Here is a 17907-nt window from a genome sequence, read left to right as displayed (position 1 = left end):
CGCAGGCACAACCCAGGCCAGTCTCTCCCAGCAACCCCAGCGCTGTCTGGCCCAGGGGTGTGAGGAGAGGTCCTGGAGGAGGGCTCCCCTTCTGTGACAGGCGGTTGACTTTGCTCCATGGGTGCCGGTCCCTTCCCCTTCACTCATGTCCTCTCTTTTTCCTTCTGTAGCTTTACTAATTTTATTTCCTTTGTTTATGGAAACTCTTCTCCTTAGGACATGAGATACTGCAATCAAGATCGACAGGGGTAGGTAGCGAGGCCGAATGTTGGAGTCACTTGTGGGTGCTGTGGGTGCCCGGAAGACTCCATGGGGCCTGGCTTGTCCTCATTGGTTTCCAAGGGGGATTTTTTGCTTTAAAGAAGAAAACAAGTCCTAGCTTCTTCCCAGGTGACCTGAGGCTGAGCATGATCTCCTTTCTTCCATCTGCTCCATAGATGAGACACTCCCATTTTCCCTGGACAGTTCTGTCTTGGGAACTGCGGCAACACCTCCATTTAGGAAACTTCTGTGTTACTGATTTTAGGCCAGGCATGTTTTTGAGGGATGCTTTTAAAATGTGTAACTTTTCAGCAAATTTCTGCCGGAGCTCTGCAGGCCTGCCTCTTTTCTCTTTCCACCAAGTTATTAAACCTTTTTCTTCTCTGTCCTTCCAAATGAGGTTACCCGGCAAAGGGGCGGGCCTTTCCCTGGGCTCCTCTCGTCTTCCTTCTGCCTCTGGGCCAGCGGTTCTCACACCAGGTGGGTGACAGTATGACTGGGAGAGCTTTTCAAAATAAAAAAAAGCCTGGGCTCAGGGTCGCAGACTTTGTTTGACATGTTCGGCAGTAGATCTGGGCCTCACCATGTGAGTGAAGGGGAGAGACTCACTCTGGGAAGGTGGGGCCAGGGGGTTCGTGTGGGGAGAAACGCACACAGACTTGGCTGCTGGGCTGAGTGAAGGCCGTTTTGCTTCACTCTCTTCCACAATGAACAATATCGCAGTGATTCCTCTTCACTCTTGTGGCTGGCTCAGTCCCAGGGTGGTTTCCAGACAGAGTGTTTGTGAGCATGGAAAACACAGCGTTTATCAGGTGCAGACGGAAGGACACCAGCGGCCTGCTGTCCAGGGTTATGTCTATTATCCAGTTTGCCACCTGACTCTTCTTCCTCAGCTGCTGCTGCTTTACCTGTACAAGGTCATATCTCTCGCCCAGTGATATAAATGTGCCCTTCATTGTCCTGAGCTGTACGAGAGGGCCACACTCTGCTACTCATTCCTTACTGAGTGAGTTGCCTGCGCGTGTTGCAGGTCACATGCACAAGAGACAGGCTGAGACAGGTGATCACTGCAGGGGACTTACTGGGGTGTGCTCTTGGAGTCAACAATGGACAGGGAGGGACGGAGGGACAGAGGGAAGTGAGGTTGGCCCAGGGGAGGAGTGGAGCTGCAATGCAGTGGGAACCTTGACCTTGACCTACCTTTGGGGAGCTATGGAGCTAGGAAAGCTCTTCAGAGTGGTCCTGAATTAGGGGAGGAGGAGGGAGCTTAAAAGCCTCCCATCAGCTAGTCACTGGAGGTGGGATGGCCCAGAAAAAAGTATGACCTTTGGGAAAATGGCTCTCTTTGTCAATGTTACAATTTGCCAAGTGTTGAAGTTTCTCACCCAAATGTAGACTCCAGAATTTTTAAAGTATGTTTTGTGGATGATGCTGTTACATCTGTCCCAAATGTTTCCCTTTGCTCCCCTTCTCCAGGTACCCCCTTTCCCACCAGCAATCCCTTCCCCTTTAGTTCACGTCCATGGGTTGTGCATGTAAGTTCTTCGGCTTCACCCTTTCCTGTACTGTTCTTAACGTCCCCCTGTCTGTTTTGTTCCTACCAATTATGCTTCTTGATCCTGGCACCCCGCCCCTTTCCTTCCCCCTTCCCCCTCTCCACTGATAACTTCCCAAATGATCTCCGTATCTATGATTCTGTTCTTGTTCTGCTTGTTTGCTTAGCTTGTTTTTGTTTTTTAGATTCAGTTGTTGATAGTTGTGAATTTGTTGTCGTTTTAAGGTTCATAGTTTTGATCTTCTTTTTCCCAAATAAGTCCCTTTAACTTTTCATAGAGTAAGGGTTTGGTGATGATCTTTTTAACTATTAAGGTTTCTGTGTTTGAATGCATAAGGCAAGGCCGTGCAGTGCAGAGGCCTTCAAGGTATAGTTTGAAGACCCATGATGCTACTGCCCTCGGCAACATTGACCTGAGTTCCTTTTCTAAAGTGCCGTGGACAAAACACCTTTCTAAGCCCCAAGGGTGTCCTGTGCCGTCCGCTAGTGCCTCTGCGCCTGCGAGCCTCCTCCATTGACCTGACGTAGGAGAGAGGAACAGGCTCAGACTGGGGCCTGCCAGGAAGCATTCGCAGGGGTGGTCATGCTGGGTTTTATCTGCCCACCCGGCACTTAGCTAATTGGGGCTAAGAGCAAGCTTATTTAGGTTTAAAACACAGGACATACTCTGTTGTGACTTCCTAGTAACTTTGTAAGTACATTTCAAGTGAATTACTTAGATAAAACATCCAATTCCTGTTTATTATCATTATTTTGGGTTCAGCCAACATTCAGTTATTCCCTATGAGGATCATGAACGTCACTGACCCCCTTCTCTCAATGTTAAGACTCACTGGATCCCTAGGGCTGGACCCCAACCTTGGACCACACCTTGAGTAGCACTACTCTGCCCTCCTGTGACACGCGTTTATGCTCAACCTCCACTTAAAAGGCGAGATCGGAAGTTATGCTCCCGAGAAAAAAGCTCACAGGCTCCAGGGGGTTCCCTTCTGACGGCCTCTGGCTCCCCACTTGGACATGAGAACTAAGTGGGTCAGGTGCTACACAGGATCCTTGGAGGAGATGTGACTTGCTCATGGTGACATGAGTCTAGGAGGAGTTCCGTTGGGTGAAAATCTGACCCAGGCCTGATTATTAGGTTGCTTGAACGTTTTGAATGTGACGTGGGGACAGCTGCTGGGATGGGGATGGGATGAGCCTTGTGTGGAGCTGGGGCTGCTTTTCTGAGTGGTTATCACCGGTTCACTGGTGAAAAAGACATGCCTCTGAATGGGAATAACCACGCCCCAGGCACAAATGTAGGACCTTTCCAAACCAAAGCCAGATTATTCCCCCGTAAGGAGTGCAGCTAATTCTGTTGCATCACTACACGCAACTTATACATATGGGTAGAAAATTACATTTTACAAAAGCCTTCCAAATGCATGACTTCCTTTTATCCTCATGTCACCATCGAGGTCAAGTGTGTATTTGCAGATGCTGATCTGTCACAGGCGGATTGAGTGGGATTTAAGAGCGAAAAGCGCAGCTCAGTAAGAAGCAGAGTGGAGACTCAGTGGTCATACCGCTCGTGCCTTTGCGTTGACCTAACCGCGGTAGCACTCGGGCACTACTGTGTGAACTAAGACCCCCGGAGGGAGGTTTATCGCCACGGAGTGAGTGTGAACTTTGGGAATAAACACAATCTGAGTAGCTGTTGGTTAAAAAGCACCTAAGCACTTCCTGAATTGGATTTTTTTTCCTGTATTACTCTCTGTGTGATAATTAATAGCTGTACTTCTTAACCCACGCATCTTCATCAAGGAGACTTACAAGTAAACTGTGTCCCATTACCCTGGATTACAATAATAATTATGAACTAGGAACACTTCAAACGAAAAAAATGGCTCCTGTCCGTGTTTACATGTGGAATTTTTTTTCAACAGCTTGGTAATTATGTGGTGTGTAGTAGCATGTAAAACATGTCTATTAAGAAGCATAATGAGAAAAGAAAACTTGCAAGTAACGTGTATATTCAAGTGATTTTACTTCTGCCAATTATTGTTTAAACTAACCCTCTGTGCTTATTATTTTAACTTTGGAAAAGTTTAGTAAAAGTAAATTGCATGAGTTCTAACAATCTTCAATATAGTTTTAAACTTAAAAAAAAAAAATTAGGATTCTATGGTAAGTAAACCCATGACAGGAAATTCCTCTTAGAAATCTTTTGCTAATATTCAGTAAAAATCATTCACCGATGTATTACCATCCTCTTCAAAGGAGAATATGCGTATGTTTTACTCAGCTATCATTATTTTTGAATACGAATGTAGTAACAGTGTAGACTTTTATTTATATAATAATGAATTTTTCATTTTCCTTATTCAAATGTTTATTACAATGATAAATTGAATGTAAGACTATAACTTTCTATCCTCATCATGTGTAGGTTAGTGAGGATTATCAGAGAGCTTTTTTTGTTCATTTGTTTGTGTTTGTTTAGTTTTACTTTTTGGTATCCAAGTTTCCATGATTAACATGATTTTTTTTCCAAGAGTTTCATCTCATGTCTAGATTTGTTCTTTTTTATGACATGAAAAGTAGTGTGTTCAAAGATAAAATCATTAAAACGTCCAATTCTGATGTTGTGGTCATTTACCCTTCTTAGTCACAGTCTACTGCATCGTATCCTGTAGTTACCACAGAATTTTAGGTGCAGGTGGAGATATTTTTATCTCCGTTTTACAGACGAGGTGACTAAGAGTCAGAGCGTAAAGACCAGGTCATCAGTAAGATGGTAACAAGCAGAGTTTAAGATGTTCCTAGAAGGAAGAAAACTTGATCAATATGTTTAATTGATTTGTTTGCCTTCGTCTTTTGTAAATTGAAAAGTAGTCACCATTTTCAGACTTTTCTTTAAGCAGATGCAAGTACTAGACCAGGCAGCTCATTAGTTAGTATTAGGCCCTTGCTGATTAAATACCTGGAAGAGAATTGTCAGAACTGCAGTGCATTGATCTGTTTGTAATTTTGGTCTTTATAATATAAATAAAAAATAAGTAAGTGGTGGATAAAAATTAATCAAGAACATGTTGATTCTGTCATCTAGGAGCATCCAAGGGTCTATAAACCCTGCTGGAGTGTGTGTGTGTGTGTGTGTGTGTGAGAGAGAGAGAGAGAGAGAGAGAGAGAGAGAGAGAGAGAGATCATTTCTACCCTCACAGGGCTCTGTCTCCGGGAACACAGGCATGTACATACAACATGCTAAGTGTTACCTCAGGCAGACAGAACACGTGTCTGTCCTCCATATGGGCAATTCTGAGGAGTAGGGAGAAGAAGCCAGAGACACAGGGTGTGCTTTTTTGTTTGTTTGCTTGTTTAGTTTGTTTTCTTTTTGCCTAATGCTGTTAAAACTTAAAAGAATAGAAATCGAAATAAAACAAGCGTGGCTACTTTTACACAGTGGGATTATACATTTGCTAAGTTTAATACAACAAATTGCTTATTGAGAAAGTGGACTATGATGATAAAAAGAATCCAGCTTTCAAGGAGTTTATAAGTTAAAGAAGGGATTCGATATGGAAACAGTGAAGGCAGATTTTCAATATAAAGCAGAATTAGATGCATTCTGTTGTAGAAATACAAACAACATGCCTTGCAAGGAAGTGGGGGGACTGTCAAGGCCTCAGGACAAGGGAACTTGGCCATCACTGGTAGGCAGGCAGGTGAAGGATAGGAGATAAATTTTGAAAAGGGTAGAGGGCTAGCTATGTTCAGGAGTGGGTGAACCCACATTGACTTTGGAGCTAGAAACGAGAGGTCAGGGCAATAGTGTACAGCCACATGGATCCCCGTGCTTAAAATTGGTGTTAAAGCCATTGATCATGGGAAGCAATTAAATGTGTTTGATGTGGGTGTGATATAATTTAATGTATATTTTAGGGAGATATCTTCAGACAAGCATGATAGCCCAAAGGTGTGAGTTATTGAAGGAGAACAATGGGACAGTTTTATAACAGGCCAAGTGAAAGATTTTAAGATTCCAAATTAGGATTATTATTCAGAGAAAAGTAAAAGAAAGGGTTGATATAACAGATAATGAGTGGGTCTCCAATCAAGCAGGAGCCGTAATGAATTGTGAAACATTATGTTTTAGGGTGCCTGTGAAGTGTGCTTTGTATTCGTGGCCTGTGTAGACTAGGAAGAGTCCAGCACAATTTGATATTTCTTTGTTATACACACGGTGCTGACAGGGTGACGTATAGGATTCACATAATGATTGTGTTGCCTCCCCTGCCCTTTCCTTCCCCTGTGAGTTGGACTCAGATAAGGAGTCTGCACTTCTCACTGTTTGTGCTCACTTGTAATAATAATGAATAATTATGTAAATATTGACGGTGGTGTCACAGATATTTGGAAAAGGATTAGGAACCCAGGCAGCACAGGTGAATTTTGTCTAGCAATTAATGAACCAAGATTTTGTTGTTGTTTAGATGAATCACAAGATGGTTACAAGGGTATTTGCAAGTGAAACAGGCATAACTTGTGAGTTCTTCTCTGCCCCAACTAGAACACAAATACTGGGTTTTGATTGTGTGTCCTGACTTAAAAAAAAAAAAAAACTACAGAAAAAGGGATCAGTCGGGTATCTAAATATCCCGAAGCAGAGTGAAAACACAGCAGTTGTGCAGGGAGGGGAAGGAGAGCTTAACAGAAATCTGTGGCGCAAAACAGCGCTCTCCTCAGCAGCCTTCCAGGGGAAAACTCGCCACCACGCGCCTCCCACTGTCATGTCCCATACTTCCTAATTTGAGCACGTTGTCTTTTAAAGAATGGAGCGGAGGTCTGCAGGACAATGAAAAAAAAAAAAAAATCCTTGTTATTTGGTACGTCGGGCTTTGGCGTTCCTATGACTCGCTGTCCAGAATGGCGGTGGGTCTGGGGACCGAGAGGTGGTTAGAATGACAGATTGAGTCCCGGATTTCTCAGGTTATGGAGTTCAGGAAAATGTGTAATTAGGTCTGAGTTTCCTAATGTTTCTCTGTTCAACATAATGTTCTGACACCCAGAAGGGACAGTTCTAGATAGGAAATGCAAATCAGGCGCGCTGCCCCGGCTGCCGACGCCGGGGTTAATCATGCAAATCGAATGCAGTTCTTGGTATTTCCAGAAAGGTTTGAGTTGAAGTCTCAGGCCCATATTGATTTAAAATTCCGACTTCAGAGAGCAGTGTCATTTTTTTCAGAACAGGATCTGGAGACCAATTTAGCGACGGACATATATCCATAATTGTTAATCAGGAAAAGGAGAGTGGGGTGGGAGGGCCGGGCAGCCTTAAAGCATGCAGTGATTTCTAAGCCTATTAAACACCAGAGTAGATATGTCTACATTCACAAGTGTTCGATAGCCAGTCCCCTTTGCTTGGAATAAGACTAAATCAACCCATTATGCATGTTTACTGAACGTCTGCTTGATTCAAGGAAAATGTCTAACTGGCGAGGACAGAGCCCAGTCAAATATAACACAAGTTCCTAACTTTGGGAGCGATAGAAAATATTGTTGCACGTGAGAATGTTTACAGGCAGAAAGGAAATCGTCTTGCTCACCAGTGCAAGATGACACCTTCTGATAGCCTGTCCGCTGTGCACAGTAAGGACGAGCCTGTCCTTCCAAGAACAATACAGTTTTATGTGCTGCTGCCCGACGTAAGACTTATTTTTACATATCTCCATATCGCTGGCTGTCTTGTAAGTTAATCTCATCTCACATGAATTTTTCACCAGCTTCACTCTGATGTTGATAAAGGAGATGGTTCCATCAAATACATCTTGTCAGGCGAAGGGGCGAGTTCCATTTTCATTATTGATGAGAACACTGGGGACATCCATGCCACCAAGAGGCTGGACCGCGAGGAGCAGGCCTACTACACGCTCCGAGCCCAGGCGCTGGACAGGCTCACCAACAAGCCCGTGGAGCCCGAGTCGGAGTTCGTCATCAAGATTCAGGACATCAACGACAATGAACCCAAATTCTTGGACGGCCCCTACACTGCCGGGATTCCCGAAATGTCTCCTGTGGGTAAGTAGAGAACACGCTGCTTTTGCAGAGTCTGATTTTAGGGGGTTTGTATTTAAAATGAAATCATCCAATGTCCTGAAACAAAAATCACATCAGTATTTGTGTAACAGTGGTGGGTGAGGGTGAGGGGATTGCTGGAGACGCGTCAGTGAGCCAGGACCCAAATCCTATTCAGCAGGTTATTTTATTTTATGGAAAATTAGGCGGTTCTTCCTTTTACACAGCTGTTTCAACGTTTTTAAGAAACAACTTAGTTTTCACATTCTCTTTTTAATTTAAAATTTAAAAATGCTGTCCTAATATGCCAAAGTTGCAGGTTCGATCCCCAGTCAGGGCGCATGCAAGAGTCAGCCAATAAATGCAAAAACGAGGAAAAGAACAAATGGCTCTCCCTCCCCCCGTCTCCCTCTTTTCCTTCTCCCTCCCTCAGTTTCTCTAAAAGCAATAAATAAAAAATAAAAACAAAATGTAAAAATAATTAAAACAATGCCTAACAAGTTACAAAAGAACATCGTTGCAGACACAGCCCTGTGATGATCTTTTATTTTCCTCTCATCTGATAGGAGGGTAATGATTAACTATTCTGAGCACCTCTCTGTGGCCAAGGCGTTAGGCAGGTTGTCAGTGGCTAACCTGACTGTCCTTTGATTCTGCTGGTGTCTTTGCTGTAGAGTAGTCTCGAACCTCCCATATCTTCCCTCATGGTACCGCTGATCTTTTTCTAGTTTCTCCAGCAACCTAAATGCATGACAATTTTTATTGAATTTATAATAATGGGAAAGTGATCCTCAGTCTGAGATACATTAAGGAACGATGGAGGTTGTTTGGCTCCAAGGCCTTTTAAAATTGCCCAATTACTGGGAAAATAGAAAGTAAAGTACTTCTAGTATATACTTTATATCAAATAATATTAAATTCTGTTTTAAATTCCATGTTTAGTACCTTTGGAATAGTTTCAGCCAGTATGTAGTTTAAATATGAATGGTCACTCAGAACAAGAAAACATTATGAGGCTGGAATAGATAGAGACCAGTCGCTTTATATGTTTATTTCCTGTTGTTTTTATTATTGAAGGAGGATGCTCATTTAAAATAATAATTCAACTTGTATTTTGACACGTGACAGTTTTACCCAGGGTGATTTGTTTTACTTTCAATAAAGGTAATTTCATTCATTCCAAGATTCAATCAATGCATCCCTATGCCGGGAAGTGGAATTGCAAAGATGTGTATTGTGTGTGCCCCTTGGGGGAAATCAGAATTCAGTGACCCACCATTTCTGTTCCTATCAGGTGGGAGAGGGAAAATTATCTGGGGCGCCATGGCTCTTGCTGCCAAAGAAACCCAAGGTGAAAATGAGCAGCAGAGTTGATGCCGTGGTCAGAAAAAGCTGACCCACACTGGGAGTGTTTTCACCCTCGTGGCTTCTCTGTAAGCGTTTCTCTGACCAAACAAGCCTTGTTCACACTTTCTCTGCGGAGCCCACCTCTTCGGAGCACTTCTTGCTGCTGTCGCGTCACCACCATCACAGAAGCGACAGTGACTGCAGCCGCAACAAGATTTGGGAGGGCTTAGAAGAAAGAGAAAGTGGGCAGTGTTCTCCCCAGAACGCTCATGTTTAGCAAAACGGGAAGTTGCGAGGAGCGTTAGAGCAATCCAGCTCAGCTCCCTCCCGTTCATGGGCACCGTGGGGGCTCTCCGTCGGCTTGCGGAGGTTTTCTTCTTCTTCCCTACGTGGACTGGGACATGCACATGGCATTGATGGGAACGTTGTTTCAGAGACTAAAGGATGGCCTATCACTTCAGTGTCACCAGTGTCACTGGGAGGCCACACAGCATGATTAGTATACACACACTTTAAGCTATTTTAGATTTTTGTTCGATTCCAACATGTTCAGATGTTTTAGAAAGTGATTTCCAAATTTCTTCCGGATTTAATTGGCACTGATTGAGATCACTGGGTTCATTTCAACATATGAACTAAGGAGAATGAAGTTCCACATAAAATAGGTTGCATGGATTTTTAGTGAGTCATTTTTTTTCTAACCAAGTAGTTCTGCTAATCACTAACTAGTATGGTATATAGAGCACAAGCTTTCAGTGTTTTAATATGCAAGGCTGTTATTTCCACCATGTCTTTACTAATTGTAAGATGCAAAACCCACATAAGCCCTTAGGATTGTGTACTCATCACCAGAAGAGCACAGAGAAACATGGGACGTTTAAAGTTATTTGAGGATAGGTCTCTGGATATACAGTTAAATAACGAACACTTCAGAAAAATAAATATGATTTACAACCATATTTCCTGGAGTATGTTTTTCCATCATTTTGTTTATTGAAAGTTTTTCTTCCTTTCTAATGAAATAGGAAATCAATACTAATCATATCACTAGAATGAATAAAAGTGTAAGATGGTGCATTACAGAGACTATTAGAAAGCAGTAACCTCATTGATGCTAACATGTTTAAATAAATAAAAATTTAATTCTTAAAATGATTTTTAAATATACCTTATTTGCTATTTGGTCCTACCAGACATCTGTTGAGAGAAAGAAAGAGAGATGGAGGGAGAAAAGGAGTGAGGGAAAACAAGAAAATGAAACAAAACAACAAAAACAATTTAATGAATTTTAAAAGATGGTGCCATATATATCACTTAATAATTTCCACCTAATTGTAAAGAAATTGGAAGTAGTAAAGGAAATCATAGTACAGAGAAGAGAATAGATTTATTACAAAATGGACATTAATGACTACTTAAGGCATTTAGAAAGATCTATGTATTAATGTATCTAAAAGAAATGTTAGATGAAAAGTGCCATATTTTCAAGAAATTATTAGAGCCAGACTTAAACCTTAGAAGAATCAGTAAAAGGAGGACTTGTCACATTTCCATCAGATAGGAAATAATTAATAAAATAAGAGGTGCTTAAATATATAAACTAACCAATCATCCTCAATATTTTTAGTATTGCCTTCCAAGTAGAAATAAAGAGAACAGAGCACACTGAATGCTTCCTATGGGGCATAACTGATAGTGTGGTAACATGCAGAAGCAGTATGACATTCTAGCATCTGAAATGTAGAAAAACAACTAATAATGCAGTTATTAAAATTGTCATGTTTTTCCTCCTTTGGGGGGTTTGGCTGAAATTTCCATTTCATGCTTTTGCTTTAAGTCAATTAGGAGAAGCAAATGAAAAATAAATACAACTATTACTGAAGAGATAGTGTAGCCAACTAATTAATCTAACATTCTTTATTCAATTAATGAAGTTTCAGTTCCTGTCTGGCTTTGCTTAGCTGCGGCCGTGACATCCCCTCAATGATTTGAATGTCAAGATGCTCTTCTTTGTCATGCTGTCTTCTGGACAGTGATTGAGACTTTGAGAGATTGCTCTTGATAAAAACTTGTTACCTCGCCCTGATGGATGAGATGCCAGCAATTTTAGTCCCATCCAATTCGGAGTATTTCCAAGTCTAATGGGCATCATCAATCTCATATTTTTGCCAATCTATTTTCATGCCCCTTAAGTATTTCCAAGGGCTTAATTAGCATTTATCATATTGCTGTCAAATTTTTGTGTGCCTCGAAACAAGAAAAACACAAAATTCAAAACAAATCTGTTGTGCAGTTACCAGCCTTTTATGAGTTCCTATGTTTGGTGGCATTAGGAGGGTTTTAATTCATTGGTTTTCGGGTTGGCATGTAGGGACCTCAGTGGTGCAAGTGACAGCAACAGATGCTGACGATCCTACGTACGGCAACAGCGCCCGGGTGGTGTACAGCATTCTGCAAGGACAGCCGTACTTCTCGGTGGAACCCAAGACAGGTAAAAATGGAAACGCCACACTCCTTAGAAAGTCACCACTTCTATCTTGGCATTGAAGTAATACTAGTTATTTTTACTCAATAGAGTTGGCACTGATAACATTTAACATTTTTATGGTGTTTCTCTCCATATGTGTACTGTGGTAATAAGTAGCGTATTATTTATTTAAAAAAATAGCACCTTTTAAGAATATTTAAAGAGTATTTATCAGTACTCCTACCTATAAATATTTTATATTAAAAACTCTTTCCACTGCCATCTCCTGATTGTATATGAAATTCTTGATTATTCACCTTTAAGTTTTATTTTTGGTTTCTATTCTTTAATTAATTCACAGAGGAGTTATACATGGTGAGATTTAGTTCTCAAACAGAAATCTCCCTGTCTCATGGCAGAGGTTTGGCTTATCCTCCCAGAGGCTAGATTTCTCAAGCAAATTAGTATAAACATAACAGACAGGATAATAATCTGATAAATCAAAGGCTCACTTAAATGACTAATTTTTAATTTTAAGAGAAAAAAAATTGAGTTGCAAGACTGCCTAGATAGAGTACGTGGCTGTTTGGCCAGGCGTTGTGTTTTGCTTTTAAGCTGAAGTACTTTTAAGTCAGCATATAATTTGGAGCAGTGTCTCGGTGATCAGGTCACACTTTACCAGTTCTGCTTTCTGGCTCTGTGTGGCCGGAAGAGGGGGAGGCTGTGAGGATGGGTGGGCATGCACCGTGAATTCTCTTCATCACTGCGAAAATCCAAAACTGCCTTATGTTTTAACACTTTTGTCTTTATCATGGAGAAGAATTCTTCAAATAGCCAAGTTTATGATTATAAATATTTGATAGTACCTATGATCCTTAAATGAATATTTTAATGCCAGTTAACCTGTTTTTCATGTTTTTTAAAAAATGGCAATATTCATTCATTCTCAAATCACTGCAGGGGATAAAAATTTAAATGTCTTGAGAATGGCAGTTTTATTCATGCATGAACAGAGAAGTGAATTTAATTCTAGCTCATCATTCATTTGAATTTTCAGAGACTGCATTATAGGTTTTCCACCAATGCCGTGGTAGAGTTTTGAAGCCACTGAGAAAGTCTAGTAGAGAAGAAATAGTTCTGATTAAGCAAGTATTGAAGGAGAAACAAGTGAACGTATTCTATCTGTGACGTGAATCCTGGGAATGTAGAAGGCGTGCTAGTAACTGATAAAATGATAGACCTGAGAACTTACATTCAAACACCCACCCATTCCCTTACATACCTGTTCTCTGCAGCAGAGAGAGACATTGACAAATCCCTGACAGTTTGCTCACAAATTATATAAGCTGTCTAAAAATAGCATGCATGGTACTAATTCCAAGGGTTAAATATTTTGCTCTTATTGATGGCGGGCTTGCTACGATAGCTTTGTTGTAAGCTAATAGGTGTTTCATAAGCCCCGGGTAGGTAATGCCTCACTGGTTGACTAACTGGGCAGTAGTCTATTGCATAAAATCACATTATTAGGCACTTCAAACTTAATTTTGATTTCAGATTCTAAAGGACTGTGTATGACCAGACATGAAGAAAGTTTAATTTTCTTTTGTTTAGGATTCTTAGTGTTGTAATCATTGGAACTTCTCTGGCTACAATCACTAGTACAGATATGTTCTGGGAATTTTTGTTAATTCATAATATGGAGAATGTACTTTTTACTCCCCAAAATGTATTTTTATGACAAAAATTGAAAAATTTCAGTTGTTAAGTTCACGAAGGGCTGTAAATTAAATGTGAGTTAGACTTCCTTTCTTGGTGTCAGTATTATTCTAATCTAAATGAGAAATAACATTATTTTCTTCATCTCCAAATCTAAGAGTTTTTGAGAAGAAAGTGAAATTTTTGACAAAAAAAGTACTGTAAATATGCTAACTCAAGATTATGTTTTAAAATGGACCAGGAAATCACTATTAGGTACAGCTCTCTAAGTTTTTTAACTTCTAATTTTTTAAAAGAATAATATTAACTTTATTATTAATAAGTATCATATGAATAATCACTATTACTATGTATTAATTACCTATCATTAACCTAGGCCTTCTAAAATCTCCAGCCAAGCTCATGGCCCATCATAGCACTGCCTACAGGCCCTGTGACGAGAGGGAGCTGTATTTTCTACCTTAATTTCTCCATCCATTAAACAAGAATGTGAGTAGCTTCAAAAACCGATGTTGACAATTTGCTGCAATGAGCAGATAGAATGTCCCTAGAAACAAGATGATGCAGTGTTAAAAGGACTGCGGAGATTCCTGTCACCTGGCCTCACAGTGCCCCCCAACTTACTGACAGACGGACGATTAGTACGATGCATGTGTTCCTATATTCTCTAAACCTGCAGGCAGAGAGGTCCCATTTTTTTTGGTCTATTTCACATGTGGCAGATTAGCTACCTAATTTGCAGTTCAAAATGAAAATGAAGGCTTCTCGTTCTAAAAATAGTAGGATTTCAGGATGTCTTCAGCAGAGCGAGCAATGAAGCCTGGGGACCGGTGTGACTACACAGGTCCCAAGGCTGTGAAACCGACCCTGGGAAATGGATCGTGTGTTAAATATCCCTTGCCACGTAGGAGCTCTTTTGTAAAAAGAGCTGCAAATACGTGATGCCTACAATATACTGGTGGAGGGGGGTGGCGGTGGGCAAAAGTACACTTGGCCATATCTAAAATAATATAATAATAAATATTTATACTAGAATAAACTCTGTGTTTGGTGTACTCACAACTGGAAACCTACTTTTACCCCACCCAGAATGTTCCAAACCCTCCTTCCAAACACGCCCTTCCCTCCCGTGCCCCTCTGTGGCATGGCCCACGGTGTGGCAGTCCCTCACTCGTGACCTCCCTTCCCAGCTTCCGAGAGTCCCTTCCTCAGATTACCTGATGCTAGCTCTGGAATCCTTTGATGTTCTAGAAGCTTTCATCTTTACTACCGCTGACTCTTCTCCATCTTTTTATGGTTCTATTTTATGCTTCACTTAAAGGTAGACAAGCCCAATGATATGAGGATTAGACAGAATATTTAGAAATAAATACAGATTATTAGAGAGATTCACCTTGCATATATAATGGATGTGGCCCACACACAGCACGGATACCCCCAGTGTCATGTTACCTGGGTCACGTGATGGCCTGGACTCTGGAGAGAGGCTAATCTAAAGCTTAGGGGAGTGGAATGAAGGCTCCGGTGATTGTTTGGGTCCTTACTCTGGTGTGGCACACACATAACTTCTTAAGAAGATTGCATGGTAACAATATATGTAAAAAAAAAATCACTAGTGACCGGCAGGACATTAGAGAATCATCTAAAAATTTATTTCTGTCTAAAAACCAGGCTGCTGTTAAACAATGACCGTGATAAATTTGTATGCATAACGGTTTTTGTGAATATGGATTATAAATAAATGAAAAGTTCTGGGTTACTGGGTCAGGTGGAAAATTATTCAGAAGGCCTGAAATCTCACCGAGTCTCTTCTGAGGAGCTACAGGATGTATTCTTCTCATTAGGGTAGCTAAGTTTATTGATTATTGAAATTAAGTATTGTCTTCCATACGCTCTGACCAAACTGCAGGGATCCCACTAGCATGCCCGTCCTTCTCTACTTCAGAGCCATCATGTGTACGACTTGGCTGTGTGCCTGTGTGTCTGTGTGATACACAGCAGAATGCGAACCTTATCCAGCATAGGAGACTTCTTGCCCCAAGGTCGATGGTTTAGGCTTAAAAGCTAAAAGCTAGCAAAAGTCAGAACTATAAATCTATCATTTTTGCAAATCCCTATTTAAATTCAATTCTCTCCCCATTACTTCATTCTTGTCAAAAATATGTTTCATATGTGAGGTATTTAGAAATTACCTTTGTCATCTGCATTGCTTTGCAAACCTTGTCATAGTTTTGCTTTGGAAAAGTTATTTATAGGATCACTTGTAAAGAGACAGTTTCAGGTGTGAAAAATAAGGGAATGACTGGCAAGTGGAATTCTCAGCTAAATATTCTGTATTTCCTGCAGTCACAATGCCACTGAACCAGTCCCCGAGAGGACAAGACCGCCGTGTCTTCTTGGCTGACTGGCTGAGATGCTCTGTGCCTTTCTCCATCACAATAAATGTGCAGGGATGATAACTCACAGATACTGCTACTGGGAGAAAAATGGACAGGGAATAGTGATTAAAACTTGAAAATAAATGTAGGAAAAAATTTTAAAAACTCAATATTTTGTGATTTGGATGAAACATACTTCTCAGTCACAATTTTGATATCCAATGCTCAATTTCTTTAAAAAAGCATTACTAATATAAAGGGATGATTAAAATAAATTTAAAAAAAGAAGAAGGCGAGAAAGATGTAAATTACAGAACTCTTAGCCCAAGAGTGTTTAAACTTGGTCACAGGGAGTGTTACTTTGGTCAGTGCTGATTGAGTCGTACATTAGAGTTAACAGAAGTATTGAGGAACAAATATGACCTATTTGTAGAATCATCAGCATGTAAATAGGCAAAAGAATTCAGTGAAGGCATTATTTAAAGCATCCCTCTATCACTATGATTCCCTCTATCACTATGATGGTAGTGACAATGTCCAACATGATTAGTATATTAGAATCAGTAATTGTTAAAACAGCAATAAAAAATCCCAGCCTATTCAATGTATAACTTAAATACTTAAAATATTGATGTTATTGTTGGTGTGTGTGTGTGTGTAAATATATGTGTTTCTGTGTTTGTCTTTGTTAGCTAGTGCTTACATCTGAATAAAAATGTGGTTATTTAAGACTAGCGTTACTAACTTGGAATCTTAAGAACCAATAATTCATTGCTTAAATTTTTCTGAAATATTGAAAAGCTTTTCTCATCTGTTTCCCACCTCTAGAGTAGTTACCAAACTATAGAATATTGTGAAGCATAGGGCAAGCCTAGTGTAGTGTAACTTAGGCTTATAACTTAGACTTAGAACTGAAATATAAGACACACAGACTATTATTATATGTATTCGTTGAAGAATCAGCCTCTACACAATTTAAAATTCAATTTAAAAAATTTTGGCGAACATGAAGTTGTTTTTATGCTGATCATCTTTATCCAAATTTGTATGTAATTATTTTCTTCCCAAAGAACCATCCTCTATCACAAAACCCAGTTTCTCTCTTGCAAAGTCCATGATACCAGCCTTGCTCTACCTCAGGTCTGAGTCAGGAGGATTTAAATTCTAACTTCCTCCTAAAAGTTAAAACCTGTTTAATAAGAGAGATTGGACATATTTCAAGCTAAGTCAATAAACAAAAGAATCCTAGGTGCATAGTTTGGGCGCTGTCTTTGCTGCAAGAAATGATTAAGTAGGAGTCTGGATTCCTTATATTTAATTAGTAAAGATGACCTCATATTGCTAGTTTCAGGGTCTATAGGCCATTATTAAAGAAATAAGTTTCATTTATATTTTCTAGATGTACATATAGTAAGTATATTATATTAGGTGTATATGTCATTTTGTACATTTACATATAACATAGTTAAAACTAAGTTCCATCCCACAATTAGATATTGCCTAATGTACTTACATAATAAATGATGTAGCTATTAATATAAAATAACTAATTCTCGCAACAGTGATTGTTGAGTCAAGTATCTCTATTAAGCACATAAAATTCTGAAATCAGTGTCATACACCTAAAGTATTAAGGGCTATCAATATTAAATGCAATTGATCAGACACAAACAGCAACCGAACATGCCAATATTTTTAGTGTGGCTGATTTCTGTTAGCACAGGCATTCCTGTCCTTCTCAGCTGAGGGTAGAGCATAAGATGGCACAGCATCACAGCCACAGTTTGCAGTGGTGTTTTGCTTATTAAACATAAACAACTCTCTGTCTCTGTCTCTGTCTCTGTCTCTCTCTCTCTTTTGTTTTTCTGGTATAGCATTCCTAGTATTTTGCTGAAAAAGAAACAGTAGGAACTATAGCAGAAGGGGATTCACGTCACTGAGAATTAAGCTGTTGGAGAAGATGAAAGAGAGGAAAAGGAGATGTTTATTGTCATGTACTTGTACGCATAAGCTGCCCATTATCCTAGATAAGATGTTAGTTTTCTTTATTTATAACTTGGCATTTCCTGAACTGTATTTCCGTAAAACTTAAAGATAATCTTCTCTAAAATTGAGAAGCCCTTCTCTTC

The 17907-nt window shown here is 40.1% G+C and overlaps 1 protein-coding gene across 1 annotated transcript in view; it reads left to right on the top strand.

The window, feature by feature from the left end:
* The window catches only part of CDH7 (cadherin 7), a 105421-nt gene that overhangs the window by 29298 nt on the left and 58216 nt on the right, over positions 1-17907 (top strand). The window contains exons 2-3 of the mRNA XM_090285072.1: positions 7579-7873; positions 11589-11708. Coding sequence (XP_090141198.1) covers positions 7579-7873; positions 11589-11708 — 415 coding nt within the window. The remainder of the gene's footprint in view (positions 1-7578; positions 7874-11588; positions 11709-17907) is intronic.

This window comes from Furipterus horrens, unplaced genomic scaffold (assembly GCF_987537825.1).
Source record: "Furipterus horrens unplaced genomic scaffold, mFurHor1.1.pri manual_scaffold_8, whole genome shotgun sequence".
Classification (NCBI taxonomy): Eukaryota; Metazoa; Chordata; class Mammalia; order Chiroptera; family Furipteridae; genus Furipterus; species Furipterus horrens.
Note: the sequence above shows the minus strand (reverse complement) of the source record. Positions and strands in the feature narration are given on the sequence as shown.